The following is a 16,594-nucleotide window of genomic DNA, read 5'->3' as shown; positions in this document are numbered from 1 at the left end:
ACAAGCTCTCCGGCATTGAGAAAGGTGCGGCGACAGAAGACCAAAACAAAGACGATGCTGATAGTTTTTTTTTTTATGACAGAGGCGTCATACACGAGTTCGTCCCACAAGGGCAGACGGTGAATCAGGAGTTTTATATCCGCGTGCTCCCACACATCTGTGATGCCGTCACCCTGACTTATGGGCATCTGGACAATGGAGCCTTCTCCACGATAATGCAAGGCCGCACACTGCTCTCAGCGTGACAAAATTTCTCGCCAAGCACAGCATTACTGTACTTCCCCATCCGCCATACTCGCCTGACCTCTCCCCATGCGATTTTTTCCTGTTTCCTCACGTGAAGAGAGCACTAAAAGGTTGCTGGATGGGGAGCGTGGAGGCCATTCAAGACACCCCGACAAAGGAACTGACAGCCCTGCCAAAAGAAGCATTTTCCAACTGTTTCCAAGATCTCATGCAAGAAACGTTAGAAGCTGTGTATAGACTGCAAGGGAGACTACCGTAAAAACCGGAATATAGGTCGAACTTTTTTTCAAAAACCCATCGCGAAAAGTCGACCCTCGACTTATATACCGGACATTGGCGGAAAAACTACGGAAGTCTTGCAACAATGGGCGGATAAAGTAAACAGCCGCCTTCGCCATCGCCATCAGCAGCATGGCGGCGTGGCGACGCTGTGACACCTGTGACACCGGCATTTTGCGTTTCCATTGTCGCAAAGTTATATTAATTAAAGGCTGCACTTTCATTTTGTTTCAAAATGAGCGGGAGCGGAAGCCGACGTCAATTCACCGTCGCCTTCAAGAAAAAGGCGATTGAGTACGCGGAAGCCCACGGCAACCTGGCGGCACAGCGCGAACTTGAAGTATCCGAAAAGAGCATTCGGTAGTGGCGGAGGCAAAAGCAACGTATTACAACTTGCAGCAACCAAAAGAAAACGTCGTTTCGTGCCGGATCGCAGTGGACTGCAGAACTGGAAGGCAAGGTTGCGGAGTCCGTCCGCGAGCTGCGTGTAAGATCGCTGCCTGTGACTGCCGAATGCATCCGTTTGAAAGCGGTAGAGATCGCACGCGCCTACGGACTGGGCAGCGAGAAGCACTCGTCATCCGACTCTGATCAAAGGCGTTGCTCTGATTCGGAGTAGCGCTTGCGCACTTCGTGCCCTTCTGTGTACTGTACACCCGACGAACTTTTAACAGTATCGCGCGACCATCGACCCGCGTGTTTGTCAGCACCTTATCATCACGGCACGGAGCGGCGAAATAGCGAAAGTAAGGGCATGTGTACACATGCGCGTATCTCGTTTGTTTCGCTGCTCAGCGCCATTAATAAGGTGTTCACAAGCACGCGTGTCGATGATCGCGCGAAACCGCTAAAAACTTGGCCGGGTGCACATGCGAGCAGCATTTAAATAAATACTGTCACCATTGTGCAACCCCCGAGTCGCATTTGTTTCAAGGTAAGGGTGTCATGTCTTTCGGTACTTTTGCCATTGAAAAGGATATTTTTTTTTTTCATTTTGAGGATTCGTTAGTTGGGGGATCGACCTATATTCCGGTCCGACCTATAGTCCGGTTTTTACGGTATTTCGAAGGAGTGCTGCACAAATGATTTCAATGTTACACATTTTTTTTAATGGACTCAGTCTCGGAACTTTACTACAAAAGTCGTATGCTGATGACACGACTTTGGTTGTATCGAACAAATTTTTGAACAAAGCCGCTAGAGTACTACAGTATGATGTCTCTAAACTACTTGATTGGTTCATTGACAAAAAAATGTTTATTAATAAATCGAAGACTAACATATGTTTTCACAACCCATTCAAAGTAGTTGCGGATATTTCCCTTGTTTATCTCCACACCAGTGACTGCCTTGCATGCTCATGTTCTCCGGTAACTCTGGTGAAAAACACAAAATACCTGGGGCTACACTTTGACGACACGTTGTCATGGAATGTCCACATTGAAGAGTTCGCAAGGCGCTTATGTGCCATGCGCGCTCATTTGTATGCTCTAAAATCTTTCTGTGATGTAAATGTTCGTAAAATGGTTTACAAAGCACTTGGTGAATTGATCATTAGGTACAGAATAACAATTTATGGCTTTGCTTCTTCTAGTAGACTTAAGATAATTAACCGCATCCTAAAAAAAAAAATTGCCTATAGCCTCTCGTATGGCACACTTGGTCATGGGGATGTCTTGCTGAGCATGTATCAGTCATGTTGTTTGTCGAGCACCAAGTTTTGTTTGACACCATGTGTAAGAATTGTTTTTCTGCTAATTTCAAAAACGAACGTGAAATCTCGCAGCTTACGTTTGATAGAAAAATATGTGGTACCTTGTGTGTACACAAACTACGGCAAGAGGACTCGTGCTTTCTACGTGCCGGCTAATTTAAATAATTTGAATGAGAATGATATCGCCGGAACATTGAAACAAATAAAATCACATTTAAGGTCATGGGTGATACGTAATGCCCATATTTGTTAAACCTTTTCTTCGGGATTTTGAAGCATGTATACAAGGACGGAGCAATTCAGAAGGCTTCATACTATGTACCCTTTCTTTTTCCATTTTGTTACCTATCGGAACCTGTTTGTGTGAGCCTGATTGTGAAGTTATCTTAAATGTCGATGCTTTTTCATACATTTTTTTTAGTGTGTCATTATTTCCGTTGTGTACACATATCAGTACTTCCCGCTCACTGCCCAACCTCGCACACAAGCAATATTGCTTATGCGGGTTGGATTTGTAATGGCGACATGTTTGGATGTAATAAAGATTATTATTATTATTATTATTATTATTATTATTCCACTGTGGATTCCCCATTTGGCTTGCTTCTTTGTAAGACAAAAAAGAGAAAGAAACAATCATGTTCACCAGCAGACCTTTAAGGTGTGCTACTGCTAAGTAGTGCCTGTGAAAGTAAACCAGTTGCGTTATAAGACAATGTTTAGAAGTTAAAGTTGTAGCCAAGAATGTGCAAAGGTTAAGAGGTTCTATAAAAAGCAGGGAAGAGACGATGCCAGATTACATAGGTACTTTTCATAAAAGAGTGAGCTGTCAATGATCTTTCAATGCCTGACGATTCTTGCTTTGCATCTTGTTCCCCTCCAGAGTCAACCTCACCCTCAGAGTCTGAAGTCTCGCTAGCACACATTTGTTCACACTGTACTGCACCTTGATCACCTAAAAAAAGGAGAGGAAATACACTGACTCACGCGAATTACTGACAAGCACCAAATAATGTAGCAAGCAAATCACACGGAAAATTAGTAAAGATAACTTATTAGATCCTCATCAAGAAGATACATTAAGTACAAAAGCTCTGCTTTTTTGCCCAAGACTAAAAAAATTAAACTGGGGTTTTACGTGCCACATCTGTGAAATCGTTTTGGAACACACCGTAGTGGGGGACTCCAAGTTAATTTTGACCACATGGTGCTCTTATCATTCACCACAAAGTCACCGAAGCCAGGGTCAAACCTGTGATCTTGTGCTCAGCAGCACAATGCTACAGCCAGTTGGCTACCATGACGGGTGGTCTCTAACACCGACTGATAGGTTTTAGTGTTCTAAAGAAAATCCTCAGTCGCTCTTGTGTCAATTTTACTCTGTATATCAAAATTCACGTCCGTTAAAATGCCATTAGAAACTGCTTTACATTCCACTTTTGCACCAACAGCTTCAAGTGTAAACTGTTGTGAAAACATGTCCTGTCAATTATTTATATGCTCCACCTTATGCTGAGTGTTTTTCTACAACATGCTATGCTACCAGTAGATACATTTTTTAAAGATTATTGTGGCATCGTCAAGCATCATCTTGCAGCAGTTCCTTCTCAATATTCAATTTTTTTTCAAAAACAGCATTCTAAACATGCATTATTGTATTATTAAACAGCACAGACTTACTGCACACATTGGCATCATTTGCCCTAGATGTTGATGCATGTGATGACTGCTTGTGAATACGTCTCCCATACCTCTGCTGTGCTTCTAAAATTGAAAAGACAGCATTGAAAGGATTCAGGAAACGGGTTATAATTCCTTAGTTCAACAACCACAAACAATGCAATTTCAAAGCTCAGATGTCGCCGGTTTCTAGTGAAAGCAGAGAGAGCCATTTTACAGAGCTGTATGGAAATTTACAATGTAGAGGTGACTCAGCAAAATGGCAGGTCACTGGCCACCTGCCAGCAAAACCATACAATTTTGGGGGAATCCACATGTGTTTTCCTTGAAGGTGCAGGCCTACTCTCCATTTTACTAGGAAAAAATTATGTGGCATAGAAAAAGTAGTATGAAGAATATAGTGAAGTAAGAAAGCTTGCTAATATGAAAAACAAATAGGAAACATACTTTTCATCATAGAGGGCGGTGGAAGTGGTAGTCACTGCACACTTTCCAGACTTGAGCAAGGGTTCTTCGTTGCTTTTCTCTTTTGCCCCTTCCCAGGTCCACTTCACTCCCCAAGTCTGACCCATTTTAAGCTTGCTTGAGTTTTTGTTGCCCTGCATTATATGTTCCTAAGGAAAGTGACAAATAATAATGAGCATAAATTCAAGCATTGTCCCAATTATTCAACTGACTGTAATTTTTTAAGTTTTCTAATGACCTTAAGAGATCTAGGGTTACCAGGTAACCTTAAACAAGTTGTTGCGCCAGTGCATGTATGAGCTTTCATTTCTGAATGAAAAAGTGAGTGTCCCCTTGTAAGCATGTAAAACCTACAGCTGTGTCACCAAAGAAAACAATCTTTCTAAAGTTCTCGTTCTTTTTTTTATGTAATGAGACATACTACAACATAATTAGTAGAGAAATATAAAACTTACTGAATGTGTCTGTGGGCACACATGGCACAACTTGCCAGATGGACAATGTAAATGCTCCACATGTTGCTAAATATGAAACATTCTTGAAATCCTGTGGCCACAAGCACACATCACCATGCAGCCGCTTGGTATGTACAAGAACCACAGAGTCACCCTTCTCTGGAAACTTGATGACTGCACAGTGATCACCTTAAAGAAAAAACAATATACATATAGTACAGTTATATATAGAGGGAAAACAGGGGGAAGGCGGTAGATAGGAATTCAAGACGAGATGCAAAACGAGAACAAGATGAAAGCGGGAGCCAACGTTTCGACAAGTGGACTTATCTTGAACAAGCATGGAAAAAGACAAGTTCATCTGTCGAAACGTTGGCTTCCGCTTTCACCTTGTTCTTGTTTTGCTCATCAGTTCTATACACAGGAGTTTATTCATCATTTGCATATTCAGATGCACGAGAGGAAAAACAACCAGCTTCTTTTTGAATGGAACTCACATGCATTTTTCCGACACCTGTGTCAGAGGCCAACACCGCAGCAGAGAAGGCTTGGACACAATCAATATTACCAGTGCTGATGAGGGACAAGGTGTCAAATATACATCATCTTTCTTCAGGAACTTCCTTCCAATTACGTATGGCATACCTTATGCATTATGGGCAAAGTTCTCTACCACAACTACACTTCCATCAAGGAGCTTGCAGAAGTTATTCCTCCTACTAGTGTAAGAGAATTCCTTCTGGAAAGGTCAGTTTTTACAGTGAAGCTGTATACCTCTACCCTCCAAGGAAATTTTCATGCCTTAAGCAAAAGAACTCCCCACACGTGGGCCAATCCCGAAGATAGTGCAATGCCGGGCCGACCCGCGGCGAAGTAGGCGTTAAGCACTCCCCATCAGGGCCGATCCCGAAGATAGTGCAATGCCGGGCTGACCCGCGGCGGAGGTGAAGTAGGCGTTAAGCACTCCCCATACGTGGGCCAATCCCAAAGATGGTGCAATGCCGGGCCGACCTGCGGCGGAGGTGAAGCAGGCATTAAGCACTCCCGATACGTAGGCCGATCCCAAAGGTAGTGCCATTCCAGGCCGACTCGCGGCGGAGGTGATGTAGGCGTTAAGCACTCCCCATATGTGGGCCGGTCCCGAAGATAGTGCAATACCGGCCAGTCCCACAGCGAAGGTGAGGCGTTAAGCACTCCCCATACGTGGGCCGATACCGAAGATAGTGCAACGACAGGCCGACCCGCGGCGGAGGTGGAGCAGGCGTTAAGCACTCCTCATACGTGGGCCGATCCCAAAGATAGTGCCATGCTGGGCCGACCCGCGGCGGAGGCGCAGCTCGTCAGTAAGGGGCCGACATACACAGCTTCGCTGGTCATCCTACTTCACAGAGTGGAAGTGCACTGAGATTTTTTAACTGTGGCCCTTGGCAAACGGGCACAAGAGGCCCATCTTCATGTTGTCCAGTGAGCAGTCATTTTACAGTCATTTTAACGCGACAGCATTAAGCTCGTGTCGCAGAAAAGCTGGTGTCGTCGGCGTCAGCGGCGTTGGCCGTGAGCGATAAATACCAGAAGGCACTTCATCAATAAAAAAACAACTTGCAAGATGGGCTGGTGGGAATTGAACCAGGGTCTCCGGAGTGTGTAACGGAGACGCTACCACTCGGTCACGAGTTCGCTCCTTCAGAACGCGACAAAATCGCCTCTAGTGATTGCGGTGTTGCCTTAGAAACGTGCCGTAGAAAGTTATACTGCGGTATGTATCGGTAATTATGACCATGTAACTTACAGAAGTCGTAGTTTCACGTGTAGCGAAGTACGTTTCCGCTACATTTCTTCTGTGCTCTGCGCACACGTCGAGCCGTCTTGCGGCAAACACAGAAGACCCCCTCCTCGCAATGTATGGCGCTGCCCCGACACGTGGCGCGCCATTCGCCCCATGATCGCGTCCGCCTTCATGGCGCGTCGGGGCCCGGCTATCTGTGCCGATCGCGACGTTTGGCTGGCGTAGCGCGTTAGAGTAGGCGGTGCGAACGGGGTGCGATAACGCTATCGCGTTCCACTCTTGAAGGCGAAGCTTAAGCGTCCTCCAAATTTTTCTTTCTGTAGTGAAGCTTCCGTGTTTCAACAATTCTGTTCGACAGTTCGTCGAGCGAGTGCTGCGGCTTTCTCAGAAGCATTTTGATGGTGCCCAAGTGGCTCTCAAACGGAAATGCACTCCATGAGTCCAGTGGCCCCAAATGTCTTGCATCATCGGCAAGGTGGCAAAGCCCATGTACATTATGGCATACACGGTGCTGACCATATATTTCCACAAAGCCTCTAACAAGTAACTTCAAAAGCTTCTCAGCATAGTTGAGCTCAGTGGCTACTGTGCTTTTTGATGCAAGAATGGTTATTGCTACATGAAGACTGAGAAAATTTTTATACATCTCTTGTGGCATTACAGAGGACAACACCAATGGACTACTATAAGCACAAGAAACCTGAATTCTGTTGCTTTCCAGCGATCTAGGTCATGTAGGCCTCTTGGACATTGGTTGAAGTGAGATGGTAGAAAAAGAGAAAGCTCTGTTTGCTTGGCTGAAATATGATTTTGTGCAGAAGTCCCTCGTCTAATCTGCTTGGGATTTCGAAACCGCAGCAGAAGCAGTTTTCACACATCTACTAGGCACACAAGATGCATATAAACCAGTGGCACATCTTTGACCAAGTCAAGTGGCCACTCCTCAAGAACCATATTGCGAATATGGTGTTGCTGTTGACATTGGCCTCGAAATGTGGTGTTGGTGCGCAGACTCCCACTCTTTGCCAGAAAGCATACTCTCCCTTCAATGTAGAGGCTTTTCACAGTGCAGTTTGTACAGCTGTAGTACCCAGTGTGGTTTCTTACACTCAGGATAAATGCTATTGCAGGCGCGTCACAGATGATGGCATTTATTCTGACAGGTATAACCTGCGTGCTAGAACATATGCCATAGCTAACGACTTCCTTAACGTCATCAACTGACAAAGAAACTCATTTGCATCATCAGGTTTTTTCTCGCAAAGAAGACACCTACAGCAAGTGGGTCACGAGCTTCGATTTTTTTTACATGACTAAGTATCGTACGAAATTGTTTTCTCGAGCTCTTCAGCCTCGACTATCCTAGTCTTGTAGTGATGCGCTGGTGATCTTGCGTAGGTTCGAATCAATCACCGTTGCTACAGCGTTGCTGTTCCTCTGCCCCGCTGCTCTAGCAGCAGCAGAGGGATATTGGTCTAAACGGTCTCTAACAATCCTTACAGACTCACAAACGCATGCCACAACTACCTACGCGGCAGAATAGGGCACGGAGTGCTCCCTATATTCCGCTCCTGAGACCACATAACACAAAGACAACCAAACGAAGAACCAATTAGGCATACGATAGTATGGGCGCCGGGACACACGGGAGTGGCAGGGAACCAAGAGGCAGACAGGATAGTTCGAGGGCACACTTATTACCAAGCATCTAACGTAGGCGACCTCGAGGGGACCAAACCCTAAGACTATTCGGCAATACTAAATTACTACAAGGGCTGCAGAAAGTGGTATCCACCACCGCACAACTCCCTCAGCAGAGGACTCTGTTGTGTGGAGGCAGCTACCCAAGTAACCACGGATATCCGGGCAACGTCCGAATGACATCCTTTCTGGATATTCAGGATGTCCGTGGGATATCCATGAATGTCCGACGTACGTCCCTGGGAAATCCGAAGGTAACCGCTTTGGTCGGCCGTAGTACGTCCGACGCGGACATCTAGCATGGATATTCAGGGGACATTCAGGAGATATATATATATATATATATCCGGGTATATTCCAGATATACACATACCTTGAAGTGACAATAGTGGCCAGGACACATTTAAGCACTCAACCAATGTAATATTTATTACATTGGTCGAGTGCTTGAATGCATTCTGCTATAGTGACTCTGCTTTAAATAAACACAAAATGAACCTACACCAACTTCCAAATACAATTAAACGTTTATTGTCACCTTATACATATAAAAACCAATAAGCACGTATATGCATATTGTTCAAAGAACAAATATACGCTGATAAAGAAAGGAAAATTTGCAATTCCAATAGCACAACAGAACAAAAATTCTTATTGCCACCTTGCTCGGACATTTGAGTTTGCAGCATGGAATAAAAAAAGAATGAAGCAGAAAGACGATATGAATTAGCATTATTCAACTGCGAAAGCAACAGAAATGACATGAAGGAATTAATCTTTACCACATCACTTCAATAGCACTGAAAGCGCCTGCGGTTAAGACATGTGCAGCAATGGAATTGTAACAAATTTGCCATGCCAGGGTAACCTGACAAGCTTACGTACATTCCTTAATGGCCAACATTTAGCATCATTTAGCACTGCTGTATGCCCAACATTTTCCTTAATGGCCCAAATGCAGTTTTTCAGCAAAATCGAAGGGCGCCGATGAAGAGTCAGCGGTAGCTAAAGCAAATGTAGGCTCCGGGGCCCTGCTTACCAGAGAACCCACATTGACTTGTGCGTACACCTCTCCTAAGGGATCTTGTTCCGTTCTCACAGCGAAGTGAACCATCCGAAGAGTCACGTGGAGTCGATCCATCAGGGAAGCAAGGCACATTGTCTTTAATGCGCGTAGTGTCACAACCACCGTCCTGAACTTCCGATGTCGCCTCGGTGCAGCGGCCAGCATCACAAGGCGTACACATGTTTGCAGGGACAGCACGACCGCACATGTTAATGCAAGTGTGCGGCGTATATGCGCCACTGCACAGTTCTAGACTTGCGAATTCTTGAGCCGTTGACTGCTGGCTGCCGGAGCGAGATCCGAAGTCCTCGAATATAGTCTTTGTTTCCAGTGACGCTCTCTTTCGCGTGTACGGCTTCTCCCGCAGTCTAGGCATGCTGGCACCTGTGAAGAAAACGAATTTCAATACACAAACGAATTAAAAAAGAAATTGATGTAGCTGTCATACTTTAGTAGCTGCGCAGGAAACTTCGGCAGGCGCGGCAGGTGACAAATGGTGCTCCACTGCCCTCACAACGATCACGGATTGAAAACCGGCGCAACGACGATGGCTAGAGCTTGGATTGGATTGGATCACTGCAGGGCTCTGCTTTGCCAAGGCTCTAACACATTGTCTAACACTTCAACGTGCACCTGCGCAAATATGAATAGGTTTTTAAAATATTGTATTATTACACAGTGAAATAACTTATTTTGGGAATATTTGGTATCTGATCTTCGGGTTGTTAGTTTTTGCTAACTCTCTCGGCACCTTAAGGGCAGAAAAACGTAGCCTATGAGATTACTGTCAATGCATGGTGGCTCTAAAAATATTGTAGCTTTCTTAATCGCTTTCAACGCATGCAGCCACCAAAATCGTAGCCTTCGAGATTTCTTTTTGTTACCTACAATGATATAATTGTATGCAAAATTGAACAAAGTATACTACTGCCTGTTTTAATAAACCAGCCAAAAACAGACGCACTCAGGAAACATACAAGAAGACAGGAAAGAGGCTGGAAGAGGCCTGTCTTGTGTATGTTTCCTGTGCCCGCCTCTTCTTTTTTTTTGCTGGTTTTTTTTCTTAATACAATGCACAAACTAGCCCAACAACGTGTTTTACTTCCTGTTTCAATGATACACATGAACCTACATAGCATAAGTCCCAGTTATGTTCGGAAGTCAGGGCGTTTTCATAATGAGGGATACCTTGAGTGCTTGGCTCTAGGTCGAATAAGTGGCTTCGAATGGGCGCTTATATATTCTGCTAGTCATCCACAAGCATTTTTTAAAGCAAACTCCAAATTGTTTGTAGGAACCACTGATAGAAAAACAAAGCGTATTTTAATACTACGATGTTAAAGTGGGTAGAATTTATATAAAGTTGGAAAGATATTTTGCTTTGAAAAAAAGATGGACTGTGTCCGATAGAGAACAATAATAAACAAATATAATGTGAACAGACTAAAATTTCCGGCAATATTTTTATGTCAGTTTATATAACTCACTAGTGTATATCATAGAGTTACTATACTGACTCTAGAGGACAAGCTACCCATAGGGCCCATGCATTGAAATCGGGAACCGCAAGAGCGCCGCCATGTTGCTACGCGCCGAGGTTGCGAGCTCCTGAGACGCTTGCTAGACTTGGTGACAGTAGTCAGTTTTAATCCGGCAACCGTAGCAGCATGGAGCATGGCCGCATGGCGTCTCGCTTGTAGTGTCGTGATGTGCGCGTGCAGCCGTGTGTTTGGGCTTTATAAGTTGGTTCTTTATTCTATGTTGCGGAACGGTGTGGGTGTGGTCCATGTTGGCCGTACAGGTGGCAGTTATGCAACCAAGGGATGATCCTGTTGAAGTTTCCGGCGGTATGCGGTTTTCAGCGGTCACGCCTCTTGCAGGAGTGTCACTCGACGAGGTTACGAGCTCGAAGCTGTGGTCAGATTCCTCGTTGGCGTTCCGTAATTCTCTTCGCACGGGCGCGGTATGTTGCAAAAGCCGCTTTCGCGATCTATCGTCGCGACGCTAGATCGGGTTTTTTTATTATTACAGGTACTGATCCAGCTGTAGGGCACATATATAACCGACAAACGGAAGTCTCAGGAGAGCACCTGTGATTATAATAAAGCAGGCGGCGCAGGAACTCCAGGGCACCCAAGGGACAGTGAGGGGATCAAAGCTCGAAGCAGAACGGTACTTAGGTTGGGGCCGCCGGGGCAGGTGTGTGCCAGGGAGTGTTCGCACAGACAGCTCCCCTGGCACGCGCAGCAGTGCCTCGCAAGGTCGAGATACTTTAAAGGCACCTGCGCCCATGCTCTTTCTTTTGCCTCTGTGCAGTGAGCACGATTAATGATAATAATATGGAGGGCATCCAGTGCAGTCGCGAATGCGTAATGGCAAATGTAGCTCGTGTCGCCTGGCGTGTGTAGTAATATCAGAGTTGGTTGTACGAACTTTATGCATAATACGCTTTGTTACGGTACCTTAACGGAATGGGTCTAGAGGACGGTGTTGGCACATTTTTTCGTACCGCCCTGATCCTATACCCCCACTACAAACACACACACATACCCCCTTTTTTTATGTATACATACAATTACTTGCCATGACGCATCATAGCCTCCTTTATTTTTGAAGAATAGAGGAGGCTATGGGACGGATTGACCAGTTCAAGTTGTCAACTTGTCAGTAACTGTCATAGGAATCACTGTAATAAACACAATTCCACGATCGGATTGTTTACTTTCATTTTTTGTTGTAACACTGAGGACTACATAGAACTTTATTTTGTATATGTGAGAGACGTATGTGGATATCACGAGCTTAAGCCAATGTGCGATACACAGACAAAGCAGCTGCTACAACATGAACTGCATTGAGGGCCACACAGCACATACGTAATTAAAGGTGCAAAATATAGGGGGAAGCTTCAAAATACGCTCTGTAGCACTGCAAAGTATAACGTATATTGTATGTGTACAATAAATGTTAAAAAAAAACAATGCATCAATGTCCCATTTGCCTTCAAGTTTATTATCAAGTTCAAGTTTACTGACGTTTATTATGAGCATATGTACAACAGGAATCTACTGACACACCCGCAGTCAAGGTGGCTGTTCAAGGTGTGCTGGCTGCCTCAGTGTAAGAAAAAGAAATTGGGTGAATGTCGACACCAGTACCACTGCTTCTTGCCTGTGACCTGCACGTGCCTCCGCGGCATCTTTGTGCACAAGTGTGCTGGCGAGGCGAGGCATAGGAGTCATCCGTGAGAAAGAGTATCGTTTACATAGAGAAGTGGCTGTTCACATTGCCTGTCGCTTTCCCTCAAATGTTTCCTTGACGACTAGGGTGACACACCCGCAGACAAGGTGGCTGTTCGAGGTATGCTGGCTGCCTTAACGAAAGAAAAAGAAAGACATTAGATGAATGTCTATACCAGTGCTATTGCTTCTTGCCTCTTACCTGCATTTGCCTCCATGGCCTCTTGGCTTGCGGAGTCTGTATGAGGGAGCTGCTGTGGCTAGGTGTAGGCATTGTCTAAGCAAAAAGAAAAGGCCATTCAAATGGGGAATTATGGAAATAAATGCAGTTATGTCTGCTTCTTGCACTCTTCTTGCCCAAATGTTTTCAAACATAGTGTCCAGTACACACCAGCACTTTGACTGCTTCTGCTTTTTACCTGCAGGTGTTGCTGCGAGATCCTTAGTATGGCTGCGTGCAGCATTGTAACACTTGGTGGAGGCATTTGAAGTGGTAGCCAAAAATATAAAGAATCATCCTTGTCTGCATGAATGCTTTCAATTTCTAAATGCAGTGGTAACTATCACTATTACTTCAAGGCCCCCCACATCTATGCGGCAAGTGCCATAGCTAGAAACTGAATTTTTCCTGTAGTGTTTCACAAGGCGTCTTATATATCCACATTAGATGTGATGCGTTTGTTTTTATTTATCCCAGTGTGGAGAGGGCATCATTAAATTGATTTTTATTTTTGCGTGTCTTGTTTTTGGGTTTATTTCTGAATTTATCAAGCAGCAGTCTCATGATGCTAAAGTGACTTACGTAATGGCAATCGGCTTTTGTTTTGCGGAAAAACAATGCATTTCCTGACCCATTGTTTGACATCCCCTCACTCGCATGATTTTGCAGAGTATTCTACCTATATTGACTTGCTTGACCTCCACTAAGAGTCTTGCATTTTCAAATACGACTCTTTTCTTACAATCATTCGACACTTCTCATAATTTCTGTACCTTGGGGCTTCTGATACTCTGCATTCACCATTTTTGCTTGTTTCTGACTAGAAATGTCTTCTTTAATTTAGAGCTTAAATTTTACCTTTGGAACACACAGAAGGGCTTGCCATTGCATATCTACATAAAAGGGAAACATGTTTCATTAAACATTTGCAAACTCCAATTGAAGATTGATGAATGCAGCTTGCCGTCTGATTTGACTGAATGAGCCATAAAAGTAACTCGTCTCACTTGGTAAATTAAAGTACATATTAGTGTGATGTACAAGATACGTTACACTAACGTGGGGGGTTCTCTTGCTTATACAGCAAAATAATCGGTGCGCGAGAAAAAAATTATTTTTGCATACCCCTTCTACACACTGATTTAAGGAAAATGAGCTGGAGCTGTCCACATGATCTACTTGTTTTACCGGCGAGTATGGTCAAGAAAAATGCGTCCCAGCTGCTATTTGAGATTATATCAATATTGCATATGTGCCTGTTTAAAATAATTGAATTTTGAAAATGCTCGCAGGGATCTGATGTGCATATCTGCAGTTCGTGGATACATGTAAAAGACTCAGCATCAAGTGCAAGTGAACGGTCCCACAGGCCCGGAGTCGATCATGCAAATAGATTCGCTGCACAAATTTGTGACCAGAAAAGATATGCCACATGAAATGGCATGCAAGGAAGTGTTGAAAATATTGCACAGTTAATAAAACGCCTACGCTAATAACATGTGGGTTGATGCACTCGTTATGCAAAACGGAGGTGAGGCGTGCAGACAGGACACAAGAGTGGAGAAGTGGACAACACGAGCGCCGTCCACTTCTCTACTCTTGTGTCCTGTCTGCACGCCTCACCTCTGTTTTGCATAATGAATCTTTACCAACTAGCTCAGCTTTGTGTCGTTCTAAGTCTCGATGCACTCGATTTCGTCCGCATTAGGCACTCGCCTCTTGATTACTTCGTGGCACAGAAATACTCGGCATCAGGCTGTTTTTCTGCTGTGGCCTTTGTAGAAGCATGATTGTTCAAAGTGCAACAATTAAACAGATTCTATGAGTTGCTTGTGGCTTCGACAATACAATTCCGGTGCGCTGGTCCGCCTGTCCAGCAATTTCCTAATTGGGAAACCTGCAAACACCGCTCCGCATGTAGAAAAATGCTCTACTGTGACGCTTCTCAAATGATTGTGATGCACCACAAGAGCTCCCTACTCGCGTGATATTCTCAACAAGGAGATACATTCGTTTACTTACATGTGAAGGTATATGCCAGAGCACTTCGGGGCTTCGTTGGCACATAAGGCACGAGTGTGCTATAGCGTCCGATGTCGACGCGCGATCGCATGTCAAACTAATTGGTCAAACCTAAACTGTACGAAACTGCTACGCATCCAAAAAACAGATTCGAAACCGAAATTCGCGTCATCCTTTATTGCATGAATGCGTACATCGTGATTTACATAAGTCAGAGCTTTAAATAAATTAAGGGAGGGCATGCATGGCAAATCCACTGGCGCTGGCATGAATTGGCACAAGCCAGAAGCAACTAATTCCCATGTGGTTTGTTGATACCGCCATAAAGTCCTTGACTGCATGCACAATTCAATGCAGTTGTGTTCTGTCTACTTCATTTTTTGCAGCATGTTTACTTATGCCAGAACTATAAAGGCTTGAAAAACAAGCAAAAGTAAATGAATTGCAGCACCAGCCCTGTCAAGTAGCACATTGATCAACAGCTTCATTCAAAACATTGTCTCCTGCGGTAAACGGTCTTGACTTTAGATGGCACCTCGAATTTGTTCATGGAGGTGAATTTATAGTTAGGTAACAAGTCCCAATGTTGAAAGACAGCGCTGGATCATGTATTCGTAAGTGCTACAGTGAGAAAGTTTGTGACCTGTGTCTTCCTTCGCATGTGGAAATGATACTCCATTTCTGACACCAGCTACCTGTGTGCAATCAGGGGAGACTTTGCTCAAAAAAAGAATTAGGTACGTACCGAGTGCCACACCTCACAATTTGTGTGGCGCTATACAGTCATACCCACTTATAATGAACACGGTTGTGCACAAGAAAAAATTCGATGATATACATACACACCTAGAATGAACTTAAATGAACTTTTGTCATGCGTTTGCTATATACAGATTTGTTATCTGTAATAGAGAAAAGTAAAGAAAAATACAATTATTGAAGACAACAACGTGCAGGAGGCAGTAATTTTTGCCTGTGGATAGAACTTTCTGTCAGTATCACTAACAATGGCATTGTTGATGCATGCGATTGAGTAGACCTGTTCCAGACCACTTCCCTTTATAGCCTTATGGCAATCATAGCAAATGCGTCAAGTTCAATATGTCCAGTTCGTGGTGAAGCAATTTTACGTGCGCATTGGTCACTAAGAATTGTGTGTTCTATATAGAGAGCAGTTTACTTTAACCACATTCATTTTATTTGGGTTTGACTGTATGTGTGCTAATGTATACTGAAGCGAAGCCAAGCAAAAAGCATCACACAGCTGCTGTAGCATCTGCTAGTAGCACCCACTGTAGAGTATCCCCAGCGCTTTTTTTCGTGGTTAGGTTATATCAGAAAATAATTGGAGGCACATGAAATACAAAGAGGCTCTCTTTTTTTTTTTAACTTGCACCTCTCAAGAAACTAGCAAAAGTCCGCGAAACATGGTATATGAACATGGTTTTATGGAACACGGTCCATGAACGTGGGTTCTAATGTTCGGAAGGAAAGGAAGAATATCTTTACTGTTCTTTTAAACACAACACTGACACATTTGCCCTGCACTTTAGGGATAGACCTCTCACACCCACGGCCCATCTCAATGTTGCTGGTTTGTAGATACTCATTTAATGGTTGTCTTTATTTCTAGAAATATGAGTACACTAAATTTTATAGCTTCAAAATTGAATTAGTATGTTTCATAACTATCGAGTTTGCCACTGGTTATACCTTACTAA

At 44.1% G+C, this 16,594-nt stretch overlaps 1 protein-coding gene and 2 long non-coding RNA genes across 9 annotated transcripts in view; 1 reads left to right on the top strand and 2 right to left on the bottom strand.

Moving 5' to 3' along the window:
• Positions 1-9,929, bottom strand: part of LOC126547218 (uncharacterized) — a 29,968-nt gene extending 20,039 nt beyond the window's left edge. For 3 of the 7 annotated variants that reach the window (XR_008609008.1, XM_055062827.1, XM_055062826.1), the window contains exons 1-4: positions 9,366-9,927; positions 4,840-5,028; positions 3,920-4,003; positions 3,048-3,194 (exon numbers count right to left, since the gene is read on the bottom strand). Coding sequence is in view for 4 of the 7 variants with exons in the window: in XM_055062827.1 (XP_054918802.1) it covers positions 3,048-3,194; positions 3,920-4,003; positions 4,840-5,028; positions 9,366-9,768 (823 nt within the window). In the remaining 3 variants the exon portion in view is untranslated. Of the gene's footprint in view, positions 1-3,047; positions 3,195-3,919; positions 4,004-4,366; positions 4,534-4,839; positions 5,029-9,365 lie in introns of all 7 variants that reach the window. The other 4 variants (XR_008609007.1, XR_011894801.1, XM_055062828.1 and 1 more) reach the window with 4 other exon arrangements.
• Positions 9,930-10,934: 1,005 nt separating this feature from the next.
• LOC140215266 (uncharacterized) lies at positions 10,935-14,347 on the top strand. Its single transcript, XR_011892225.1, has 2 exons — positions 10,935-11,355; positions 14,144-14,347. It is a non-coding gene; the product is annotated as an uncharacterized lncRNA (long non-coding RNA).
• Positions 12,384-14,137, bottom strand: LOC126547295 (uncharacterized). The gene is made up of 2 exons (XR_008608930.1): positions 12,834-14,137; positions 12,384-12,765 (listed from the first exon to the last, which is right to left on the bottom strand). It is a non-coding gene; the product is annotated as an uncharacterized lncRNA (long non-coding RNA).
• Positions 14,348-16,594: the final 2,247 nt, after the last annotated feature.

This window comes from Dermacentor andersoni, chromosome 1, assembly GCF_023375885.2.
Source record: "Dermacentor andersoni chromosome 1, qqDerAnde1_hic_scaffold, whole genome shotgun sequence".
In the NCBI taxonomy this organism is placed as follows: Eukaryota; Metazoa; Arthropoda; class Arachnida; order Ixodida; family Ixodidae; genus Dermacentor; species Dermacentor andersoni.
The sequence above is the reverse complement of the archived record's forward strand: the minus strand, read 5'-3'. Positions and strand labels throughout refer to the sequence as shown.